At 38.5% G+C, this 27,327-nt stretch overlaps 1 protein-coding gene across 1 annotated transcript in view; it reads left to right on the forward strand.

The window, feature by feature from the left end:
- Positions 1–27,327, forward strand: part of LOC148653748 (serine/threonine-protein kinase 26-like) — a 50,263-nt gene that overhangs the window by 7,185 nt on the left and 15,751 nt on the right. Inside the window, exon 2 of the mRNA XM_088649085.1 lies at positions 20,280–20,510. Within this exon, the coding sequence (XP_088505211.1) occupies positions 20,280–20,510 (231 nt within the window). The remainder of the gene's footprint in view (positions 1–20,279; positions 20,511–27,327) is intronic.

Here is a 27,327-nt window from a genome sequence, read left to right on the forward strand (position 1 = left end):
TGCACAATGATCTAGATCTAAGGAGAAGTGAAGTAACATTGGTGTCCCATAAAAGTGTTTCGGCCAGGAATGGGATTGGCCTACTTTTAGAGGGGCCTGTGCCTTTAGAATGTTAGAAATGACTATTGTACGGCACTTTTAGTAATGAGACAGTAAACCAAAATGTAAAAATCACAAGTTGAATTCAAAGTTCCTGTACCAGTCTTGAATTACCATAATCATAATTGATGCATTATGCTCATTCCGAAAATGTACTAAATTGTTTTCCTTACATAATTTTGTTCATTGCTGATGATTCCCTGCTCAGATTGTGTGAGGAAAGCTTTGCTTGTGTCCTCTTTATGCTTGTTTTATGTGCTTTTGTGGTTTAGATAGAAGGGAAAATTCTACATTGTACATATAAGGGCACCTTCTGTGCATCTTGCTGATGACTTTTTTAATTTAAAATAATGGTAGTGTTGGTGTGAGTGTGGTCCTCAGAACTGTAAAAATAATCTTCATTTGCAGTTGATAATTATTTTTCACACTTACAAATTAAAATGCCTTGACATGTTTGTTGTGAATTAATTACCTCAATTTTACTGTTTTTATTATAAATATTATAGGATATCCTTGACTTAGGGGACTGTACTGAAAGTGGTATTTTGAAAATAAATCGGAATGTAGTTTTGGAAGTCTTGTTTAGTTGTTTAATACTGCTTTGCAGCGTTACAAAAATTGGATTAACGAAACTCCAAAGACTTTGTTGCTTTGCTAAAAAAATAACAAATAAAAAGTGTGCACCACAACATTTAAGGACCACAACTCTGGCAAAAGTGTTATCTCAGCTGGACAGCAAAATGAAAAGACATTGACCTGGTTCATATAGATGAACTTTATCTTCTGTAACCATGAGTGCATGAGTGTGCATCAACAGTGAGTGTGCAGGAGAATAAGCAGTAGGGGCCTTCAGATATTGAGCCCAAACGTCAGTTCACTACTGTATGCTGAACCAGTTGTTTTTCTGTACAGCAACCTGTCAGTGCATGTGGTATTGTTCTACGAGTTCTTTCTGTTTAATTTATGATTCTGAGTCACAAATGAGCTGTTAGTCTCGTCGACAGAAACTCTTACTCATAGGAGCTAAAAGCCTGAGGAACTCGTCAGAAACTTGTAAACTATTTCCTCCTGTATCTTTTAAAAACATTGACATTATTTCTTCAGAAAGCCATTATTCTAGGGTACGTAGTCGAGTGATTAAGCAAAACAGCTCATTATGTGGGGGTTGCTTGTTCTAGTTCAGGTTTTGACTTGTGTGTCATCCTGAGCAGGTTAGTTCACCTCTCTGAATAAGAAGCAGGTTGTATACTACATGTAACTGCAGTTGTTGGGACATATGAGGTGAAGTAGTTTCTGTAAGTTACTTTGCATAGAAATGTCTGCTAAGTGACAAATTACAGCCTTGAGAAGTTACATATCATTTTCTGCTCTCCTGCTGTAGTACATAAAGAAGTGATCCATAGTAATTGGTTCAAAATGCAGCTTTGATTTTAAATTGTGGTTTCTATCAAGCTTTCTGTTCTCAAGTTTTACATTTTGGAAAAGGTTCTCTGCATCGTGTAATTGGTCTCAAGAACTGTACTCAAAAACATTTCAATTATTCCATTTCAGATCATCCAGTCTGACCTACTGTATCCTATTTTGTCAGACGTAGTGTCCAGACACTACTAAAGAAATTATTGTTGGTACCCTGGACAGTGGGATTTATTAAGAAAGTCATGCCATGCCTTTTATGCTAATTTGCAGATCTGTAATAAAATGTACCCAGTTTAGTACATGGTTTTATGTGAAACTCCACATGTCTACTCTGTAGAGTGCTGAAGGGCATAAGATTAATCACTAATTTTGTGACAGTTGTCTTTAAAAGGAAGTTATGGAAGTTTGCTGCTCTCTTTTTCATAGTTGTAACCATATAGGGTTTAGATTGTCAATAATGCTAAAGAACCCTGGTAATTAAGAATCTACATGATTAACAAGGGCAAAATAAGCTGCCTTTAAATGCATACTACTTTGTTAAGGCCACATCTTCCATTAAGGATAAATGAATAAAGTGAAACTTTGAGAGGCATTTTAATATCTAATGCCATCTTAAACTCAAAACACCATTTCCCTTTTTAAATTATTTTCAAATACTTACATTTTCTTCTGAGAAATACAGAAGCAATCCATCAGTGTTTCTCTGCAGGCACAGAAACAAGCCTAATAGCCTCTCAAATAAATGAACATCATATCAATATGTTTGAATTGATAGTGTGAAACTGGTAAAATGGGGAGCTTTAGACTAGTCCCTACATCCTATAAAAGTTAAAAATGCAGTATGCTCAATGGATACTGTATATGGGCATTTAGCAGCAAATTCTCACATGTCTAATTCGGTACATTTGGAGAGTGTATGCAAATTTCATTTTGAAAATGAAGTTCTGCATCATCAAAATGGCAGAAAGTGAACACAAACTAAACTTGGTTTTCACCTGGATCTCCTTCACGCACCTGAAACTGCTAAGACGATCATACGCCAACGATATCTTTAGCATCTAATTAATGCAGTTGTCTTTGGTGCATATGGTTCAGGTATTCAGAATTGTTAAAATCATAAAGCTGGGATTGATAGCTGGATTTCTTGTTTCTTGTCACCTACTCACGAGAATATTCCTGGCACATTCCCTGTGTTCTTGCTAAATGGCATCTCTGATTTTGGTCTCTCAAAGAGATAGGCCTTACTGGCTGTCCTCCCACGTCTAAAAAGATGTTGGCATTGCATTGGGGTTCTTTGCTTGTCCTTTCTGGCATTATTGGGCCCTGGCTTTTTTTAGATATTGTGACAAGGCCCTTGGACGTGTCATAATGGGATCTTTAAAATAGGCAGGTTCAGGCCAACAGACACACCAAACAGCTGTAAGGTTCAAAATCACCGGTGCAGTTTATTTCAAAGTGCAGGGAAAAATCCAAAATGCCAAAACCACCAACAACAACGAACAAAAGCCTAAACTACACTTCTTGAGGTCCGTAAAGTGGACAAGCAGAGAATTCCTCCAAATAATAATTCTCTTCTCAAAAATCTCTCTCTCTCTCTTCCAAAAGTCCAAAAATTCACAAAGTCACGGTTTCTTCAGTCCTCTGTCAGTCCTTCCCCTCTGGTCAATTGTGCACAGAGGGGTGCCCTTTCCCTCTCCAACAGTAGGCATTCTCTCTGCCTAGATTGACTCTGGAAGCCTCCTCTTCCTGCTTTTTAAACAGCCACTTGACCAATAGGCTTCTTGCAGTGAGTCAGGTGACTGAGAACAGCAGAGGGTTGTGGGGAATGTAGTTCTGACAGGCCTGTGCTTTCACAATATTTACATGGAAATGTAACTTACCATTGCCCAGATGGAATAGCATTGCAGGGAGGTGTTGATGACACTTCTCTGTACAGCAGTGTGATTTCAGTTTTTGAGTCTTGTCAGAAACAGGGCACCCTGATGGGGGAAGAGATTAAAGGAGGTTTACAGTTTTGGGGAAATATTTTATTTTGTGGTAATATTGACAAAGTTATCCCAATGAGCAAATTGTTTTAAATCAAACCTTTAAGATTCTTCATAATCAACCATGAAAGATGAACCAGTGGCTGCAAGTGGAAACAAAGTGAAAATGCATATAAAACTGAGAACAGGAGCACATTATTACACAAAGGATTGTGGGAGTGTGGAACAAACTACCTGACCATATTGTTGATGCTGCTACCCAGGCGACCTTCGAGACCTGACTGAATTAAAATCAGTTGAGTGTTAGCAACCATAAAAAACTAGATGGTCTGAGTGGCCTTCATATGTTCTTATGTTTCAATGAAGGTTGATTTGAGAGTACTGTGGTACCTATGGTGTTCTCAAAAGCTGTTCATGTGTTTGGCACACACTACCCGTAATAAGCACTTACATACATTGATTAGATGTTTATTGTAGACAGAGTCTTAAAGTATATTGAATAAATGTTGCAGTGCATAATAGAGCTGTAAATTGTACAAATCTTTGTAAGATTTATACATTAATAGTGAATTGCAAATACTTTTAATACTCCAGACAAAATCTGCTAGCAATTAGGTTTCCCTTCTGTAGTAAAATACTCACCTGTTCACTTACTAAGTTTCTATGGCAACAGAGTTTAAGGGTGAGAACTCTCATGCTGTGGTTCTGTAAGGCTGCTGTGGTTCTATAAGGATTGTCTCCTGGAAAAAATATCTGTGCTGAAGCTAATTTTTGTCCTGATTGTGATTGAAGTACCACAAACTGTACTTCCCCAAACCTTTGTGTATTTGAGAATTAATGGGAAAATGTGCTGTTCTGCTTTGTTTCATAGTGAAGTGAACTGATTCTGAGAACAAGGAGAATACTGAAATTGTCCTTTTAGGTGAAAGAGCCTTTTTTAACAAAATCAGTTTGATAATAAAATACATACACAAAAGGTCTTCTTTAAACTGCAAAGGCATATAATCTAGACACAGATATGTAGCTGTTATCAGCAACACTTTCCTACTGAATGTGCGCCACCAAAGAATCACTATGTTGTAGGAAATAATTTGGTTGTATAATGAGCACAATGTGTTGCTTATGATTCAGTGGCAAGGCCAGACTAGCATGGGAACTTTGAATTCAACTTGAGGTTTTCACTGAGTTTTTTTATGAGCCATTAAAAAAAGGACTCTTCCCTTAAATAGTCGTGTCTCACATTGTGAAATCACAAACTTCACTAACTTCACTTCCACTGTGCTTGTGGATTAATTTTGTGGACTTTGAAAGCTTTAAACTGTAGCTTAAACTGCCTGAATGAATACACCCAACAGCATAAAAAACCCCATTCATTAGTTTTCCCTCATGGTTGAGGATGATTGTCTTCCATGAATCCTTGATGGTGATTGATGAGACTAATATGGAAACAGTTGCTGTCTCGGGAGATATCAGGTTGAATGCTGTACAGTCCCATCATATTCTCAAGACGTTTGCATACACTGTTTTGCCAAATGCAGAACTTTGTGAACTCCTCTCCTATGTCCATTTATTGAAAAAGCTTGCCACTTTAGCATATCTGATGCATGATTCTTAGTCAGGTGAAATGTTAGGCAATCTAATTAAGCAAGGGCACTGTAATCTAAGCATTTTTCAGAGAAGTTCTCTCAGGGTTCTTGCACTGGCAGATCCTTCCTTTCATAGAAATAGTGTCAGCAAGTGAATGCAACCCAGTGTGATCTAGGTGTGTTTCAGCCTCCTCCCATCCTTGGGAGAGGATTTGAAGACTTTAAAGATCAAATAAGATCTGAAGTCTCTTTTGTTTGCAGTTAGACCCACAAGTAAAGTATTGATGTACGATGCCAGTCTGCTCTTAAACCAGGCTAGTAAAATGTGAGTAGGGTCAATTACTTTGTGCTTCATGCAAAGTGGTGGTAGGTTTACAAATTGCATGGATGCGATCAGCAATTCTGTCATTTGGCACTGAAGTCCATTCCTGGCGCAGGAATTATAAGGAGGAATCCAAGGAAGTAGATTTTACTGGAAGGCATTCAGAAGGATTAGAAGGGAAGAGCCCACATATGCTAAATGATGTTCATGTCCAGAGATGAACCAGCTTGTAGCAACAAATAAATCTGTGTTTCTACTCTCCTTGCCCAGACTTGAGCTTAAACTTAAGGTTTCCCCTTGTAATTATGGAGGAATAAATCCATCTTGCAAATGCACTGTTCACAAAACTAACCACACCAGTGCTGTATTTTGTAGATATCTCAGGGAAAGTCTTTTTTTTTAAGTTTTAATCATTTGTTCTGGATATATTCAGTAATATTCAGACTGGCCTTGTGCCATGTTCTTAAACTGTTGGTTTAGTACCGTCTTTTATTTTTTGCTTTATCACTCTGAATAGCCTGGTTAGAGGACATGTTCCTGTTGCACAAGGCTGTGCACTTCAATAGGAATTGATTAGGCTTATCAAGCAATGCAGAGAGTCAGGCTGGCAAACAGTGTGGGCATTACTTTACTGTAAATGATGTCACCGATACACAAGAATAGTTCCTGGTTTTCCAGACATCTGGTGCTAACAATATACTGATAAGCACCGTGATGTTTGATTGAGGAAATGCATTCTTGTCAAGTTGTGACATCCACAGGTCTCCTTTTGTTTCTCGTCACTGCCTCTGAATTTGTCTGCCTGCTGTTTTTCCTAATGCTTGTCTTCCTCACTGCCGGAGACGAGAAGCATTAGGATGCAGTGAAATCAGGGTGTGGAACTCATTATTTTCTTTGCATATGACCAAGAAACAAAAATCTGTATTCCACAATATCTTTATATTTAATTTTTTCCCATTAAGTATAAGGCTTAATATGCCTACCTCCAGGAGGAATGCAGTCAACTGGAATTAAACTAGAAGCTAATAACCAATATTAAAATCTTAAGAGATTAAAAGACATTTAATGCTTTTTAATAGATCATACATAAATGGAAAACTTGTCTTTTCCACAGATAAGTCAGTCCTCAGTTTTGAGATGCCATTATTAGTTTGTAGTCCTGACTGATCAACAGCTTTCAAGCTATCGCTGTGCACAAGTCAAGCCATACGTTTCTTTGTCTGGCTTAACAATGTGCACAGTCTTGTCCTCCCACTTTTCTCTTGGTCTGCTGACAGGCTAAGACAAAGCTCAGGAGAACATTGTCAGTCTCTCCCGCCATTAAGTATAAATGGCCAAACATGAAAAACTGGTTGCTCTCCAGCTTGAACTTTAAAAGCAAAATATATAAATGTATCTGGAATTTTTTTGTGATAGTCTTCACTCAAACGTATCGCTGTGAAATAAATCCTTCCATAAATCCGAAGACCATTGGTGTCTTTGGTACTTGGAAATATGCATTTAAAATGTCTTATTTCTATTATATACTCGCAATATAGACTTGCTTATTGTTCACCTCTGAAATGAGTAAAGAACCCTGCACGTGGGTGCTTATTCCTCTGAGAAGGCCATGTAGCACTCCATGGTTCTGTATTAGAGAGTTAGGACTTGATGAAGGAACAGTACTTCTATCACCAGGGTCACAGGTGACCGGCTGCTCCTAGGAGTCGCAGATCATGGCCAGCCAGGAAAGCTCAGGCTTAAAGCCCACTTGACGTGACTCAGTTAGCAACACCTGAACTCTTGGGTTCACCCTACGGGCTAAGAGAGGCCTTCACAGGTTAAGCCACAGATGTCCTGAATTCAGAACCTAATGCGGTAAAGGAATCCTCTAGGAAAATGAGAAGGATTGCCCTTTATTGACAGTGAATTAAGTTCTAAATAAAAGTTTGGGAGAACATTCCCAAACCCTGTACCTGACCTGCTCAGGTAATAAGTGACTGGTGTTGGAGAAACCCAATCTTTGATTGCTTCTCTCCCCTCCCTACACACACACTGCCCTTGGAGCATCTCTTTGGCTCATTCTACCTGTTATGAGGGGTTTCCTGGTAATCTTACTATTGGGCTGTCATTCCCTCAGCCAAGTGGGTTTAACTCAGTAAATCCAATTCAGTCACTTCTGTATGCTCCCTTAAAGTGCAGATGTTGGAACTACTGCATGTTTTATAAGGTCATAAACTATTGTAATAAGACACAGGTCTTAAAGCTTTACTGTTTGGTGGTTCCCTTCAGACGTTCTAGCACGCACATCTGAGCCCTTAACCAGTTCAGCCCAGCTACAGCCAGTAACATCCCTGGAACTACTTGGCAGCTGAAATCAATTCAGAAAATTGACTTCAGCGATCGGAACAACAGAAAAAGCTGTTTCAGCAACATGCCTTTCATATTTTTGACAGTTTGTCAGAAAAAAAAACAACTATGACGATGTTTGGGGGAAAAAGAGCTATTTAGCTGCAATATTTTATGCTAAATACAGCTGTTAAACTCCAGCACTATTGAGAAAATGGTGAAAAAGTTTCAGGGATCCTTGTGGTGATCTCTGCATTTCAAAAAGTAAAACATCAAACAAATAGCTTACCTGAAGTGTTGTTTTCTGTGAGGAGTCAGTGTTTTTCAAACCGTATGATGCATGCACATTTTTCAAAGCACTGCTAACCAAATTCAAGCTGACAAGGAGCTTGTTAGAGCTTGTTATACCCTGGCTTCTTTGTGAAACAATGGACACCAAGTATTTAATGGTCTGTATAGCCTTCCCTAGTTTGTAGCCTTTTCCACTGTTCTTGTAACAGGCCTTGGCTGTCTCACTAGTCCTGTTAAGTACAGTATGTGTCTACTGTGCTGTTAACTGGGGTCTCCTTTACTCTAGAGGCCTTTGCATTTATTGCTGCTGATTGAACTTGCTTATTTATTATTTTGGGGTATATTGATCCCAAGCAGTGTAATGTAGCAGCATTGTGAATGGTAATAATTACCAAGCACTCCAAATTGAATCAAGCTTTCCTTAGAGCTAATGCTGTTTTTAATTCAGGTTAGAGCAGAGAATATTCTGAAACGTTCAATTAAGCAAGTAGATAAAAACAATGGTAAGAGCTCTTCTGTAATTGACCTTCCAGTATAACTGCTGTACAGATACCAGTATATTCATTCTTTTGTTGTCAGTTGTAAAATGTTTTGTATCCTGAACCAGCAGATGTTTGTTGTAGCAGCAAGATAAGTTTATCACTGCAGTCAATAAGCACAGTGACCAAAGCTGAAGGGCACTAAAGATTATGTAGTTTGGAAATTTGTTTAGAACAGCATCTTATGCAGGCATGTTCCTGAAAGACTGGGTACACACCATTGGTAGTGAGAAAGAAAAAAAAGATATTTGAGATGAACCACAGATTTAAAAAAAAAAGTTTTTAGGCCAAAGTTTAAATACACTGGGAGGTAATGTTTTGCCAGTAGAACAGCAGAAATGGGACACCACATGGTTGGAGGTGACCAGAGAACCTTTCACAGCTTCAGTCTCGCTCTATAATGAAACCAGCAACAACAAGGATTCCCCTCGATGATTAGTTCTGCTGTGTGACAGGAGGCATGTACCCTGACAGTGCATTTTTCAGAGGACACACAGGTGTGCTGTGTTGATAGGGAGTTGTAGTGGAGAGTTTCCATAAAAAAGGAATTATCTGAATTAAATCTCTCTTAACATGTTACTGACAAGCTTAACAGCACCCAAAGTATCTGGCCCTTTTCAAAACCTTACCTTGATAATTCTGTTTTCAGCAGCAGTTAGTTAAAAGCAGACAGTGATTGGGAGTGTCCCGCAGAATCTGTTTGTTTCTGCACTACCTTCCGCAGTTTCTTTTTGTATTAAGATTTCAAACTTTTTGGTACGTAAAAAAAAATCTCTGTATTGGTAACTGGAGTTGCCAAATATATTTAGCCCTTGTTAAATATATTGTCGAATATTAAACATTGATATCCTTTTTGCTCTTCTGTTTTATAAAGGTGTGTGTGGGAAGTTCCCTTGTAGGTGTGGAGTTTGTAAAGATGCTGAAAGAAGCTCTCATGTTAGCTAATGCTGTTTCTGTATTTGTGATAGGTCCCTATATTATGGCTGTTCATTAACCACTATAAGTGTTATAGATAAGCATAGCACATAAAATCAAATTGATTAACCAGTCGTCAAGATAAGGTTATGTTTTGACACTTAATCAAGGAATCATAACTGACCTCTCTAGAGCTGCATAAATTCTTAATATTGCGTGCATTCAATATGGCACTTCACTAGTCTTAAATGAGACACCTTAAAATCTTGTACTTCATTTGGTTATCTGTCTTCATGATCGTGTAGAACAATCATTGCAAATAAAAGTGGTTTGTAATCATTTTAGTTAATGTGCAACACATTTGTAGTTTGTACAAAATAAGCTGATATCTTGCATCAGTGGTGTTATACTTCATTACTTTGGTTGTAACAAAGGTGGTATGTGGCGTGTGTATTGTGAAACTGATATTCTTGTTGTTAGTTTGTTAAGCAGTCAAAGTATCAACAGCTTACTTTTTGGAATACAGATGGTATAGTGACTGTATGTACTAAAACCGAATGACTGAAAACTTCCTCCGAGTTTTAACGGGGTTTTTTGCTTTTGTGCCCTGTCCTAACGTGTATATCTCTTGAGGAATAATGGGGTATTTGAAAGTTCATACAGTGCCCTCTTTCTATGTGCAGAAAAAGGTTTCAGTTTTTATCCCATTACAAGTGGGAAGTTGTCAACTTGTACAGCTTTTTGTTGAAAATAAAAACGTGGTTTGAAAACTGTATTGTATTTATGTTAATTTAAATATAGATTTTCAGTTTAATCATGCTAGTAAAAGTCCATATAGAAGGTTTATATAGGATTGACGTTTGGTGTGAAGATGAATTGAAAGTCTCTAAAAGTGTCTTTCACTTTGCATTTTCACACCTTGCAGATACATCCTGTTGCTTTTTGGTTGAGTAGTTGTGTAGGAGTTCTAGGAAAGGATCTGTAATATATTGTACACCTGCCAGGCTAAGCAAGCTACTGACCTCAAACTGCCCTAGCTGGAGGTTAATCAGGGCTTTTCTCCAAAATACAGATTTGTGACTTTTCAGGTCAGCCTGTCATGTAGGATAAAGTGAAAACCCATTTATTCAGTTAATATCTCCTCTCATTCTTGTCCACCCTTCATCATTTTCAAGTCCCTGGGTGGCCAAGTTTAATTGGCTCTTTTCTAAAGATTTATTTGATTTAATGTAGCGAAAGTTCTCAGATCAGTGCCGTGAATATGTACTGGTTGAGGAAATAAATCCACATGCACCTTCTCTCTCCTTTTTCATAGTCTAAATTCACAGTATTCTTTAATGAGGACTCCTTACTGCAAACGTTTTTTGAAAAAACTGTAATAAACTTATTATATTGCCAGTTAATAAAAATTATTGTGAAAGCCAAGAACGCTCACAAGCTCTAAATTGGGATCACAACTATGTGACAATTTCTTTTTTCAGTGTTAGTGGAAGTCCTTCATGACGGGCGACTCAGACTTGTCCTCTATGGTTTAGAGCAGCGTTTCTCAACCATTGGTCCTTGACACACCAATGGGCCATGAGACACTCAGAATTGGGCCACAGCAGCCTTTTAAAAGTGTGAATTTGTACACAAACATGGCTATTAAAGAACAATGTTTATAGGTAATTTAACTAGCCTCCTTGGGCATCATGTGTAACATCACCTTACTTATTGATTTATCTGAACGTAGTATTTAGGAGAATAACATATAATGGTGTTTTTCCTCTCCCTCAAAAAAACTTTTGAATAATTAAACAGCTTTTATGTTTTAAGAAATCAATAATAAAAGCTAGTTAATTACACATAGTATGTTTTTGACCCAGTGGTAAAACGTAAAATTGCCTATTCCATTTCTAAGAACCCTTGTCATAAAAATAATGTGTGGTTTCTGTTGTCTCATTTGAGTTAAGGAGAACTGAATATGGATATGACCATTAACTTAGGGGGGGGAAAGCAAGGAAGCATTTATTTTTAATTTTCTGTTTTGGCAAACATGTCAAAATGGATCCCTATTTAAAGAGACGAGCTAATGATGCCCTTGAGTTCTACATTTGCACAAAAGTTACTGGAGCATGTTGTGAGAAAATACAATGCCATTTACTGTACAACACGCTTGGATTTACAGACCTAAGACACTATGGTGGGTCAAATGTGATAAATTCCTGTCGTGCTTATCACTGGAACCTTCAAAGCAAAAGAGGCTGTATTTACTAAACGCCCTGGTTGCTTCAGAAAATGAAAGGAATACACAGTAAGCCAGCATAAAGCGTTGGGGAAGAGCTGATTTTGCAGAGCATTGTAGATATGTACTGGAAATTACTGGGTGAGGCTGCAAAGAAAATTGCTAACTGCAAGCACATCATCCTTTGAACAGCGCAATGAGTAGACGTTGTTTTGTGGATATGAGTGATGAGGCTGAAAATCGGCTTTTGAAAGGATTGCAAAAAGCCTTTTATGTTGCCATATAGTTGAATGAATTAACTTAATTATAATCAGTAGGTTTGTATTGTGTTGCGAGGATTTTCATAATTTGTGAGCTCTGTGGCAGAACTGCAGCTGGTGAGAGCTGCCCCTTTCTGGTCGGGCCCCTTTATTAAAAGGAGAAAAGGGAAGAGGGAAAGATCCCCTTTTTTAGAAAAAGATACTGGTCTGGGGAAACTCAGTTTGTGTAACAGCCTCTGAAGAGGCTGCGAATGCAGAGTTTTTTTCCCCATGGCAAGAACTTGCCATTCAAAAGTGTCGCCAGAGTTGCACAAAGTCATGGAGATCACTATGAAAATGGTCAACCGCATGTTAAGCAGTGGCCTGAATTCCAGATGTTTTGCTACTTTGAGTACTTTGAGTCTGAGCACATGTAAGTCTTCTTTTTTACAGTGAAGGTCAGGTAGTTTCCAGGGTAAAGTTTTCAATTGGATCTTTGAATTGAGGCCAGAGGTGCATTTTTCTCTTTGTTTCCACTTTACTTTTAGTTCACATACCATCCATCATTAAAGATTAAGAGAAAAAACACCATTAAAGGTAAATAGTATAGAATATCATAAAGATACAGATAAAAAGTAATCTCCTATCTTCAATTCAGGTGAATTTTTCTTGGATAGAAATATTTGGCAGGAATATTACCTTGACTTAGTGTTTTTGCAAATCTAGCCTACACGTCTGACTTATTTGACAAACCGAAGCAGCTTATCCTTTTAGATCCCGAAAGATGTTTGGGGTTGCTGACAAAGGTAAGGAATTCAGTAATGAACTGCAGCTTTGAGACATGAGAGTGAAAGATGGCCAAATGGATAAGTCCCGAGCGCTAAATGATATTTTGAAAGGCAATTCCCATATTTACCTCAAATTCTCAGTTTTCCCAGAAGATTCCTGCAACAGCAACAAATACTTGCGTTACTTTGTATGTCAACAACCTGCAGTTTGAGAACTAATCTTTTATTGGGAAGGTTCTTAAAAGCTATCTGTAAATATAAAAAGCCCTTATGTTCCCTTTGCATCTATTGGTGCTGTTGCTTGTTCATAGAACTCTAGAAAGGTAAATATGACCTGTCTTCTCTAAATTCATGTTGACTTAGAATTCTTTTGCTGTACAGATCTTTTTTGGTTACATTTTTTAATTCAGTCTTGCATGTAATAGAAAACATGTTGGCGGCCATTTTATGGATAGGTATCAGCAATCATTTTTTGTACTTTGTGCATGTGTCTACAAAATATACAAGAAAAAAAAGATGAATGGTACTGAAGCCTTTTATCTTGCCCCCGATTAAAACATATAACAGTTGCTTTTGTTCAGAATTTGCTAAATCCAATTGTGTCCACCATTGGTGAAGGCACTGCCAAGTGATGAATGTCAGCTAAGTCTGGTGAATAATTACACAAAAAATGCAATCAAAGGATTTATCTGAAATCAGACATTTGTCTTGTCATATACTTTCTGCAGATACAGTTACTTTGCTATTGGGGTCATACAAGTTCACTTTTCTTGTCTCAGCAGTCATGATGCCTACGTTACTACAGATTTCCCTTGTTTCCTGATGTGTGGTTTTCCTGTGTTTATGTTCATGAAACACAAAGTCTTTTTCGTTTTCAGGTGATTATCTTAATCTGTGACACTTTATCCATTACCTGTTCTTAAGATGCCCTTTCCCTTTGTAGCCACTCTTTCAAAGGATTTGCCCATCAATTTAAAACATAGGATCTTCCTGTCACAGTTAATAGGCTTCAGTGAATTTGGTACATCTCCCACATTTGTAACACATCAATCTGGATGGTGTGGGAAAACAAATTGCACACATCCTTTGAAGTTCAGGAGGTTAATATATCAATCTGTCATTTTTATCAGCAGATACCATACCTCCAAGCTGCCAGAGACTGTTACACTGGATGGCTGGGTCAATGCATCATTTGTAGTTTGCAACTAAGTGAGGTTTTGATAGGGAGATTCGGATGTCACTGTAATGAGCAAATTCACAAGCCTTCAACTCCAAACTAGTACCACTGGAAGCACAGACTGTTACATTGTCCTCTAGATCTCCCCCCTGACAATGCAAAACTGCTGCACTGAGGTACTTTAACCTCACCAAAGTGACCAGCCTGCTTGTGTGTTCCATTTCAGAGGCCCTTCAGAAAGGACTAATTCCTGGACATCATATATTTTGATGGATCTTGTGATGTATAGCACAACCTCTATAAAAAATATTGTAATATCAATATCATAGTAAAAATGAAAATTTCAAGTGGGCTCATCACTGATAGGAATTATTTCACAGAACCTGTGAACCTAGTCCCTTAAATCCTTACAAGAATATGAATATTTTATCACTTGCATTACCCAAGTGTGTGATCTGAATTTTTCAAACAAATAGTGACAGCTTGGGGCCTTTAATAATTTTTGTCTTAATCTCTATTAACAGTTTGAAGGGCCGAACACCCTTCATCAATTTATCTAGCCAAATTTTAATAGGTCTGGCAAAGTTTTTAGTTAAATTGGTATTGTTGTTTGTAGAAAAGTGCCAGGAATAAGCAAATACCTGATTTTTGGTTTGAGGGACTCTGTTTTTTTTTAAGTACAGGACACATTTCAGTATTTTTTATTTAATTCACTTGTTTGTATTTTAGTTTGTGGTAGTACGTCATCTTGGTTAAATAACACATCTGTTGTAGCTGCAGTGGTTCACTGCTGGTTACAAATGACATCTTCCATTTAATTTTATTAGCCCTGTAATCACTTTGTTCACAAGACTCATATGGCCCCCCTCCATTAAGTTCTGGCCTGTGCCTCATATTGGTGGGCAAAAAATTCAATAAGGGTCTAGGCAGTTAAGAAAAAATGGGAGAAATATCCACAGTGAAGGTCGTGGAATCATACAGTCTTTTTCAGTTTAAAGAGTTCAAATGTAACACCATGTGGGAGTAAGATATTGACCACAAAGGTTATGTGGGCTTCAGAATGTCAAATTCAATGGCCTGTAGCTCTAGCATGTAGCTCATACCTATTTTATACATGTAACAATTTCCCTTGGTGGCAGAGTAGTGTCCCATCTAGGTTTTGATCACACTTCCTTTCAGTTATGCACTCGGAGCCCTAACCACTGCTCCACAGTGTGGGTGCAAACAAACTATTTTTAGGAGATATTGTTGTAAGAAAGCTAACCTGTGCAACTTGCATATCCTGTTCCTTTTGCATGTGCTAAGTTTAATCATTATCAAAGCCCTAAGTCTATCAGTGGTTGATTAATTTTGAGTAACCCTGAATCAATCTAGTAGTTTCTACAGCAGGCTAAGTTGGGTGTTCTTATAATGAAATGTAATTACAGTTAATGCAAGAGTCTCGGGATCCTACAGTGTACTTTAGTAAAAGGCTAAAGTCAAGCTGGGGACATTAAGGAATCACTGTTTGCAGTTTAATAATATGCAGGTATTCCAGTGATTGCAAATCCTGGTCTTGGGGAGCCACAGTCTGGACGTTTCCTATCTAGGGCTCTCCAGCCCAGGGATTTTATTCTCCTTCACTCTGCTGTGCCGGACTTGCTCAACCGAAGGGACCCTTCTGAAAGTAGGGCTAGGATAACTGGGTCATCCATGTCAATATTGGCTTTTCCGTCTTCATTATTCAGTTCGGTTATTTGCAAATTATCCCTATAGTAGAAGCTGATGATGCTGAGATACTAAAAGTCAGAGGTCATAGGCTGTAGAGGATCAGACAGGAATCTTCCTACTGAAGAAAACTTTTGCAGTCCCTTCATCAGTAGAAACTGACCAGCATTTAGGTCTTCTCACATCCTTACATCATTTAGTAAAGCCCAAGTACAATCAAAACCCCGGGCCATCGACCAGCAGTATGCATCTCTTTGTGGCATTTTCACGTGAGGTTGCTCACAGCTACAAAACCCATGATAGTGTTTGGTTTGTGTAAAGTAACACCAGACTGTGATGTTAGAAGGAACAAGCTCTGTAAGTGAATCAATGTAATGCATGGAACTGTGAAGTGAACAAGACAAGTTACTTAAATCATTTTGTATTTGTAATAAACCCGTAATAATAAAGTAGTAGTCCTGTAGATCAAAGAGATTAGGTCGGTCAGGCTTAATGTTTGCACTGTAACATTTGCTTCAAGTGGGAAAATATTTTTTGAATGTGGGGTACTGCTAGTTTGCAACAACAGTGTTCTATGTAGGATTTGAAGACACTGCCCTAACCATTACTTCATGCTTCTGTCCCACTCACACGGCTTTTAGGAAACATTTTAGTGAGGAAATCTTACCTGTAGAATTTACATTTGAGGTTTCCTGATTCTTCTGTTAAGTGATAGACGCACTCACTTTGTGTTGAATCCGAAAGACATAGCTTACAATTGCTGAAAAAGAGTTTTCTCTTCTGTCACTCCTCATCTCATGCATTTTGACCCAGCGCTAATTAAAGTGGCAAGCTATATATTTTTTCTTTATAGTTTGGGACCATCATGTTTACAGAGCAGTTCACAAAGAGGTTTTATTGTGCAATTGATATAAATGTGGCTTGTGATTTACTGGCTATCAGTAATGTCTAAATGCTAATATCATGTCATTTACTTTAAGATGTCACACCAAGTCACTACACATTATTTCTTGTCAACCACGGAGTGTAAACTGCATGTCCCAGTGAAGGACTACTGTGTATTTTTAGGTTCCTTTATCTTACGTATTTATACAATGAGTGTAGAATACAAAAGATAGACATTTACAATCTCTAGGCAAACAGTTCAGTTTTATCTTTAGCACATGTCTGCCATTGCTGCCCTTGATGTTCATTTCCCTGGAAGACACACCAGAGCACACAGCTTCTGTGAAACACTTTGTACAAATAACCAGGTCATATTCTGAGTCTTTTTGTTCCTCACATCATACAAAAAACTGAGTTGCTGGCTTATATTTTGAGGAATAACATCTTCTGAGTACATAACAATGTCTTAGAAATGTTATTTTCATAGTGTTTGCTGCTCTGCTTGTGCAGTCTTTACATTAGTTTATTTTTCCCTGATGAAGAACCCTATGCTTCGATCCCTTTTTTTCTTATCCAAAATTTGACTTTCGTTCATGCCACCTGGAAGGTGACTAGGGTATCTGCTTTTTCAAGTTTTTTCCTTAGCCCTTTAAAGTTCATTTAATCCATTCCACCCTCTTTGAGTGAGCCTGCACATTTAGCTGGTGGTGATCAAAGCCAGGAAAAGAGGCTCTTTGCTGTTGTCTGACAATATAATTAATATTGGCTCACATCTGGATTGATGCAACACTGGAGCTGGTTAGACACAGGAATGGCTTTCCAATTTTTATTTTAATCAGCAGCAGTCTTTCTGGTCTGTGATGACGCAGTGCTGCAGACTGCAGTAGGGTCCGGACATTTGTCTGTGTCCACATCCTCAAGTGCAGGTTTGCGTGCTGAGGTCCGTGCATACAGTTTTGAACTGTACGGATGGGACAAGGAAAAGCATCATTAGATGGTTTTAAAATGGTTTAAAATACAAAGCTGGTTCCTAATGCATGCTGGATTAAACACTGAGCATCAGACTCCCATGAACACTCGGGCTCTCTTTGAAGCATTTTAGAAGGAAATGAGGGCACATTTTAGTTCTGGGTTTACACAATTGCACTTTTAAACTGTTCCCTAGCCGGTTGTTATTGTATTAATGAAGTGTTACAGCAGCACAAGCTCCTCCTGCAAATAAACCAGGTGTTAAGGTTCAGTGTTAAGAACTTTATTAACCTGCAGTTAATCTACAGTTTAAGTTGCGAATGCCATTTATGCCACTCTTAATATTTTATAAATATATTTTATGAAACATTTATAAATCCCTACCCCAATCTACAGTCTTACCAAGGAGGATAAATTACATCACCAGTTCAGAATTGCCATGACTTCATATTGAATGAGGCAGCTGCTAGATCTCTTGTCCAGGATGTAATTACTGTAGTTAACTAGATGGTTCATGAATCTCTGATATCCTGTTGGTCTGTTAGTGTGTAAATTTCTAACATCTTGTCCCTGGTAAAAGCACACGAAAGGCAGCGACAATTATTGAATTATACAGCAGGTTTTTCAGAGACAAGGGTTTCTAAATTGTTAGACTCTTCATTCCTTGTTCCTCGTGAGTCTGTTGGGACAGGACAACAGCTGCGTTTTTGATTACATTTGTACAAATTCTACTGATTTTGTTAGAGACACATTCCCAGAGATGCGATACCAAACATCCCTTTGTGCAGCTCCTGGAGTTGGTACTGCTACAGTAATTGATTTAAATTGCTTTGGAATCTGGTACAATGCTGTCAGTTACTGTATATGCTGTTTTTAAAGCCTGGTAGATCCTACGGCTACTTTTGAATTATTAACTGCAGCTTGATGAATGGGAGCCTTGAGGACTGGTTGTTTTTGAAAGGCTGGTGATCGTTGGTTTTGCAAAGTGTGTGCACACTGTCTAGACAGGCTTGCCACATTTCCCTGTGTTGTATTCAGCGAGCATTATGGTTCACTGTTCAGTCGTGTAGTCAAACTGAAGGCTCAATTGAGTCCAGTTATCCAAAAACTTAAGGCTCTGGTGCGTTTCTGTTCATGAAGACTTGACCACGTACATATAAAAAAAAACACGCCTTAATGAATAGTTTACACTACCCTTTTAAACCTGTATAATTTCTTGTCTGTTCTGTGTTGTATACTGAGCAGGCAGTTGTATCCACAGTATCACTATTTTACCTCTTAAGTAGAAGGGGGAGCACAAGTACATATGTAGAACTGCCAAGTGCTGGACTAGCAACCTTCTGCTAGCACGCCATTTTAGCCTTCAGCATAGCTGAGACCGTTGTGCAGTGTTGAAGTGCAGCAAATGCAACCCTTAAAAAGTACATCAGATTCTGAAAAGCCTTCTTTAAGAACAGAGTGGCGTGACTCAGTGTGGTGGATGTTATTATGCACCGAAACCCGTGCAGCACAAGCTTATCCCTGAAGATTTCTTTTCGGAAGAAATTACATTTCAGAAGGAATGAAATGCAGTGTTTCACTTCTTCCATTGGAAAGAGGACATTTAAGCAGAAATGACAATAGGAAGATGAACATAATTGCAGCACAAAAATCAAGAATAAGAAGGACAGTCCGGTATGGACTGTCTCTATTAAACAAATATGATAATTTATGAAATTGCTATCCCCTGGTTTGGTGTCATTTTGATTTTGTATAAGCACAGGGTAGTGGTAGGGCAAGCAGAAAATGTAGACAGTGGAAACATTTTAATTTGGCACCCTCAAAGTGTACTGCCCACAGATGAATAATTGCTAAATATATAAAATGGAGAAATTTCTTCAACCCTTGCATTAACGCTTTCCAGTAGGGGTGGTTTGGACATGTTGTATTGTAACATCTGTATTCGTGTTATTAGTATAGTTGTCAATTGAAATGCCAAGTCTTGTGAGGCTCATTTAAGGATTGTGTAGCCCTTCATGTTATCATTGTGAAGTCAGAATTCAAGACAAATGAGGTAACATATAATAAGCATCATATGCATTTTTAAGAAAAGGAAACAAAATATGCAGTATCCTGAGCAGCTCTCCGTTTCTGGCTCAGATACAGTTTGACAGCTGTCCAGGTACTTTTGTGTCGATGAAGCAGTGAAGATGGAGTAACAGCTAAACAGTTTGTAAGCCTGTTCGGAGATCAGCATTCTTCCTCTGTTAGGAAAAGAGGGTTCTCTGTATCTTTAATTTGCATCCATCCGGTTTACTCAATCTAATTTCTATGCCAGCACTCAAGAAATGAAACAGGTGCCTGATGCAATAGAATTACAGCTCCCATAATGACTGAAGTAGTTGTTAGTGAAAAATACTGTAAACTCCAGCCTGAAATCACCGTGTTCATATGACACGATAAACACGTCAAATGACTTGATGTTTTCCCCCAACCTTTTACAGTACCGTGTTTTCATTGAGCTCTGGGGCTGGCTGTGCGAGGTTTACTATATCTCCAGGTTTTTATCCTTGTACTCCTTTTTATTGCGCTTTGCCACATATCTAATAAAGTATAGTCCTTAAACAGGGTTTAGGAAAATGGAGCTCATGCAGCTGAAATCAATCATTCCTTTTTTTTCTGAATGTTGTTTTTTTTTTGACAGGACTGCTGTCTTTTAACCATACCAATCCCATGTTACTCTAGTCATGTGTCTACCTAACATTACCCTGTGCCGTACCACAGCAGCATTGGTCTCACATTGGTGCCACCTCTCTCTCTCTCTCACTAGAACACCCGAGCGGACCCTGAGGAACTCTTCACCAAGCTGGAGAGGATAGGAAAGGGCTCCTTTGGCGAAGTCTTCAAAGGCATTGATAACAGGACGCAGAATGTGGTCGCCATTAAAACCATCGACCTGGAAGAAGCAGAGGATGAAATTGAAGACATACAGCAGGAGATCACAGTCTTGAGCCAGTGCGACAGCCCGTATGTAACAAAGTACTATGGCTCTTACTTGAAGGTAGGTTTCCGGTCTTATCCTTGGAATAAGGTTGGTCATTTAAAATCCAATGACAGTTTTCAGAGTGCTTTGGTTGAATTCCTCTTTGAGTTGACATAGTCTGTTTACTTAATGCCCACCCTGAACTTAATGGATAAAGCAGTTTCACTATTCTCTACCTGTGTAGTGGAGATGTTGGCTTATGACAGCTGCCTTGCATCATCCAGGTGAAAGCCATACTTTAGTCTAGAATCAAGTGGATCTCCTGGTATATGTTAAGTATTTGGCATCCTTTTGAATGAATAGTACTATATTTAACAATGTGTGCATGTTTCTTAGTTTTCTGATGGGGGGAATACTTACTGATGTAAGTATGTGAAAAGTTGTTTTTAACCTCATTGTCCTACACCAGCTGACTCGCTACAGGTGTGTCAAAAGAAGACAATGGGATATTGTAACACTGTGTTGCATAACTAGGTGTGGAAGATTTAATAGGAATTCCTCTTAACACCTCTCATGCTCATGTTGAATGTAGCACTTTATTTAAATCTCCCAAATTCTGATGAGGGTTTTTTCACTTCTGACCTTCAGATCAAATAATTTTCACCCTGTGAAACCTAAAACAGGCTGGACATCCTGTTGTTTCAGTGCAGATGAAGCCTTGCCATTTCACCCCCTAATCTGTCACTAATGATCAGTTCAGTAACTCTTTAATAACTTTTTACTTTACTTTTTTAATATATTTACTTTTAGTTTTTACTAAAAGTAAAAAACATGTTTGAGCATTAGTAAAGAACACATCTACTTGTTTAGGTTTTGATTCATAATTGCCATTTAATTTTAAAATAAAAGATCTCAATCGGTAAAGAATGATCTCATCCACAGCACGGTCTCAAAGATGTCGCCTTTAATCTCTGGGAGTGCAGCAGAGTATCCCTGAATGGTAATTTGATTTGACTTGGGGGTGAAATATGCCTGTGCTTATACAGTGCCATCTTCAACAAGGAAAATGTTTTGCGTCCAGCAAATTGGATTTTGCAACTTTTGAAATTGTTTTTGGAGATCAGAAGTTTTGCAATGTTTCCTTTGTTTAGGTGTGAGTATATGTTTGTCATGCTGAACCTTCTCAGTGTGTCATACTGCCTGTATTTCAAGGAAGTAAACTAGTCATGATTAATGCCTCTAGAATTTGCTTGTGCCCCAAATTATTCATAGTGAATTCTTGTGTTTTCTGTTGAAGTTTTACCCATGTTTTGTTTCTTACGAGTTACGCAAAAGTAGAATCTAATCAAGGTTTTAGTAATTATTTGAAAAGTGTAGGATTTCAGATTTTAGACAGTTGACGGGAAGCAAGTTTCTTCAGCTGACTGAAGTCAGCACATTGGAACAGCTAATATACTGTATGTGCATTTTCCAATCTTGTGAAAAGATCAGGGACAGAAGTCATAAGTGTTTTGTGCCTATTTTTAGTACATAGGTTAACAAATATCCAGTGGGCGGTGTTCTGCCATATCATAGTGTCCCAACTGGTCTTGTGTAGAAAAGCTCAAGCTGGAATTTCCAATTTCTGCGTGCGAATCGCCAAGCCATGTTCTATAGGCGCACCCTCGACAAACTTCGCCTTTATTTTTTCTGAAAGGTGTGACGTCTGCTCTGTCGAGGTAGGGAGTTAGTAATAATTCCTCTGCTGAGGGCCTTGCAGTCTCCTGAAAGGTTGCCTCAGTTCTGGGGTAAAGGCACCTTTGTGTGCTCTGTGGCGCCATGCAGTGTTTATTCAGACGTCTTTATGAAACTGGGTTTTGGCAAAAGTGTCTTTCAACAGGGAGTGAATTACAAAGGTTTACAGTAAGGTCTTTTTACGGCAACATTAGCCTCTTTGTTGTGAACTGTTCAAGGGATGAGCGGTCAGTATGATGTGAGAGGTGTAACTCCGCAGGTTGGGTGGAGTTAATTATGCACGGTCTGGCTTTTTAACTGGCACAGTTGTTAGAGACTGATTCACTACTGCGAGACATGCTGTTTAAACAAACTGTCATAGAGAGGGATGTCTCACCCAGGTGTCACTTCTGAATATTCATTTATAAACTAGATTAAATCATAGCGGGCAGCATGGTGGTATTGCTGCTTCACAGCGCTGAGGCCTCGAACTTCTGCAGTGCCACTTGCGGGAAATATGTACGTTCTCCCCTGTTTTCCATTTAACCAGATGATTTTAATTCCCCAAGTTTAGTGCTTTTTCATTCAAAACTCACAGGATTTACCCTGTATCCTGAGAAGTATTGGGTGAGCAGAGCCCAGCAAGAGAGAGAATGTTTTCACGTGATGGTGTACACGATAACCTTCACACAGGGAGTAGAAACGAAAACAGCAGTATCCAGCTGATAACTCTTAATCTGGTGTGGTTGGTTTTAAAACTGGCCTTAACACAGTAAGCTTATTCTGTGAACGCAGCCAGTGTAATACAGTCTAGGGGTTTAGTGGCTGTCTTTCTTTAAGAGAAGCCTCAAAGTTAAGTCACCTTCTGCAGCTATCAATTAATTTAAAATCCTGCCTTTTAGAAAACGAGTCGGCGTTTCTGATCAAGATCCATAAGGATTAATTCCCCTTCACAATTAATTGCCATTGATTTTGAGTTACTAATGAGGTGATTAAATAGCCTGCTGTTTTTGTGCTTTTTTCTAGCAATGAATCATCCTAAGTTTTTGTCTTTAGATGCCAAAATTAAAGTTTTCCATATTGTCATTATTGTGTGTTAAGAATAAGAAGAACACTTGGGATAGTCATGTTCATATCTGCTTGTATAGTGGTATGCAGAGTTGAGGTTTGTGTCTGAACAGGCAAGATGTGGAAAGTTTGGCCGTTATTTATAGCATGCACTCAGCTTTGTGTCTTGTTTTCTGCTTGTTACCCTCCCACACTCTTCAGCACCTGCCATAAACTTAATCAGATGTTTTTTCTCTACCTCCTTTTCCATCAGGAGTGTTGTCTTTGTACTTCTCAACGAACTGCATTTAAGATGAAAGCTGGGACAGTTGTGTAATAAATGCAAATAAGACCTGAAAGGCTTATGCAAAGCACAAATCACTGGTGTCTGCAGGTCCCAAGGCAGCTTAGATGCACCTGTTGCTCTGAACCTTTTAAGGTGGTGTTGAGAGCAAGTTTAGTGGAAGGATCTTGCACCTTTAAGAGTGGTTTTCTAGAAGTAAATTTGATCCCCTGTTCAAGACATTAATCAGTGACATTTTAAAGTCTGCTCCACATAAAGTAACTCATTCACATAATACAGATGGCAAAATGAACACTTTATAGGCAAATTTAATTAGTTTTCATCTTTGTTACTGTGGCCTACAGGCACAACCTGGCCAGGAACAAGTCGAAATTAGGAAGCCGCAATGTCACCTTAAGAGATGGAGATGGACATGTGTACTATAACAGAGAAAAGTTCACTGATGGAAAGGAGTCAGGTGGAGGCACAGGCCTCAGGCCTGTAGTTGTAACTTGTATGGGAAATGTTCAGTAATTGGACTCAGAAGTGGGAAGCTGATTCAGTGACTCAGACCCTCTGCATCCAGCCAGTATGTGGTCCCCTGTCCAAATCTGTACAGACACCACAGGTGACTTCAAAATAAAAACCACAACACTCAGAGCAGGGCTTTCCCTGTTTGCAAACTCGCCCTGGTGTCCCCTTTCCCTGATGGTATCTGAGAGGCACTCTTATTTGTTTGCATTTGAATGGAGTCTGACATGAGTAGTTATAGTCGGACGTTTGCCCCTGGATTGCCCTGGGCTGTAACAGCAGAGAACTGCTTCCTATGTCTCCTTCCATCAAGGGCTTTAGAAACTAAAAATATGTGCTTCTGCTTCTACTCAGTTCCTTTGGAGTTCATGTGCAACACAAGTCAGGGTGATTACCGACCTTCTACACAAGACTACCCCCACCCCGCCCTCCTGTAACTCAGTAGGGTTAGGTTGGAGAAGGTAGAAGTTGTCTGGGATGTACTTGCCCTGGTATTTGCAGGGGACAAAAGCTTATCAAACATGACAAGGAATTCTCATCAAAAGAGCTTCACTTGTTTCTGCTTTTAAACAGTGAGCCGTAACATACTTTCCACCTGCTGAAAAAAAAAAAACGAGTTACAGAATGGAAATGGCACCAGTTTAGTTTTATCACTAATGAAGATGCTTAGGGTTGCAGTAGGGAGAAAGACAGACAGAAAGAGAACAGAGAGGAGAGGTCTTGGTTTGTTATAGGCTCAATGTAGTGTTAGAGTGAAAATTCAGGTTTTAGTACTGCACTACAAACAGAACAATGTAAATCGTACAAAAATGTTTCTCCACTCTAACGGCTTATTCTATTAATATACGTACTATATGCAGTTCTGTTCTACTTATGAACTGCAGTGTCTGGTGGTGCTACAGTACAACTTTAAATATGCATGAGAATCTTGAATCTATCCTGGACATCATGATGTGACATACTGTAGCAGCACATAATTGGAATGTCTTCATTGACAATTTTCTAGCAGTTGTGCTTAATTTCAGGAAGCATTTTTAGCAGGGAGACTAACTAGTCCAGCAGAACTGTCAACACTGGCTGCCTCAGGGAGGTAACTCCCTTGTAGTTATTCTGGGCATGTGGATTTAGGGCACCATTCCAACATTTCTCAAGGTGTTTGCTTTATGGAAGCTGTGAGCTGTGAACATGCCAGTGGAATTGACTGAAGGCATATTTAATGTGACCTTCCATTTCCTCTCCGAAAAACATAGGTTTTTCGACACATAGGTTACTAATTTGCCTCTCGGTAACTGTGAAAGTAAAAATACATCATTTATCTTCTGTATAGCTTTACCACATAAAGAGGAGACTTGATGGGTATAATTGTAGCTTTTGAGGTATTTTCCTATTCCATGAGATGCCAGTGGTCAGTCCCCACCCCTCTTCCTTGGTTAAGTTTGTGAAGGTGGGTAAAGACTGAATGAATAAAGTGTGTTGCAAATGAAAGCAATGGGAGAATCCTGGGAACTTGTTTCCTAATCCGAAAAGACATGACTGGGCCTGTTTTATGTCAAATGAACCACAGCTTTGTTCTGCCACACGGGATCAAAACTATTCCGAATAAAAGGGGACTAACCGGCATGTTCCTGTAGATTGTCCTGTAATGAACCGGACATCCATGCATGTGTTTGTCCGTCCAAAAAGACAGGCTCTTTAAATGATCCTGTTCTGGAGCATTTGTTCTTGCCGATACCCTGGGTTTTGTAAGGAAAAGACCTCACAGTGAGTCTCAGGCATGCTGTGTTCAAGTATTTCAGGAATACAATATGCTGAATAAACACGTAAGAGGAAATGGGGAAGCAGGTTATAAATACAAAAAGCATTATTAAAAAGCAATTATATTAACATAACATGTTAACCTAGTATGCATGGGATCATTTTGATTTTGATAGATATTTGGTTATTTATAACAGCATAAAATCACCTTTCTTAGAACTCGTTTATCTGCATTTTAAAGGTAGTTTAAATACAGTAGAATTGTGCAGGCAAACCTTTTTTTTTCCTGTATTTGTTGACAGGTTAATTTAGCATGTAAATACCTAGGAACACAAGTGTTTAATTAACTTTGCTTTCCCAATAATTGTTTAACTAAACAGAAGTAAAATCATTTGAATAAGTTTCATTTTCTTCAGTATACATTTCATGTCTTTTTTGAGAACCAAAACAAAAGTTAATCATTTTCAAAATAATGTTATGAAGTTTACCAGTGACTGTACACCTTCTTATTCGGTTAGAGAATAAAAACACAAACGAATGATCCTGGAACAACGTAGAATGTGAGGCTATTGGTACTGCATGCAAACAAGGGTCCATAGAATTACATTATTGGTATTGTTGATATCTTTCAGACTAGGAAGTTAAAGGAAATAGTTAAACCTGTTCTGCTAGCAATAGTAGAGCTGAGTTTAGCAAAAAGCTGTCAGGAGAAAAGTAGTGTAACAGTTTGTTAATTATTACTCTTCAAGGTGGGGCAAATGGATTCCTCTCATTTGTTGCCTGTAATATGTTGTTTCTTTAGTTTTTTCTACCAATTTTGAATAAATTTCATTGTGTTATGTTTTAAATAATCCACCTTGAAAATGGATAGAGTACTGAACAGTGCCAGAGCTACAGTATAGCTTTATCTTTAATTGTCCCATGAGAGAACTTGACAAATGAAATGAGGATTAATTGGAGAGGCAGCTGTGTGAACATAAGAGATGTTTTCTTCCATTACAGTACAGTAATCCGCTCTACAAGTGGCTTTTTGATATTGTGCTGTAGTCCTACGTGCCAGTCATTTCCTTCCTTGTAGGCTTAGGGCTGTAAAATGAAACTTACCCTGTCACTACCATCTGCCTTATCAACCGCGATATCTTTTTATAGTCAGTATGATGTCATCCAGGTAACATGTTCCAAAATAGCACTCAGCTTGGAACGTCTTGTACATACTGGAAATCAGAAGGTAAAGTCCAGGAGATGGGGGAGGAGAATGAAAGGAGATGAATAAAAAGGCTGCTGCTTCTTTTAGATGGAAGAAATGGAAGTTCTGAATATCATTTTATACCTACAGGCTTCTGTTATTGTGTATATGTCCTGTTAGTGTCCTGTTTTTTTTACCACTTCAAAATGAGCTGATTTGGTGGTTCTTAGAAACATGGTGATGGAGGAACAGTGAGGGTGAACACTTGAAAGCACTGTGCGTTAAATACTGACATCATATTTTCAAAGATTTACACAGGTTTCACTTCAAATCTCATGGTTAATGCCCCCTGTGAAACCCAGTGGATTCTTATCTCCACA

This window comes from Lepisosteus platostomus, chromosome 10 (genome assembly GCF_059453375.1).
Source record: "Lepisosteus platostomus isolate fLepPlt1 chromosome 10, fLepPlt1.hap1, whole genome shotgun sequence".
NCBI classification, from domain to species: domain Eukaryota; kingdom Metazoa; phylum Chordata; class Actinopteri; order Semionotiformes; family Lepisosteidae; genus Lepisosteus; species Lepisosteus platostomus.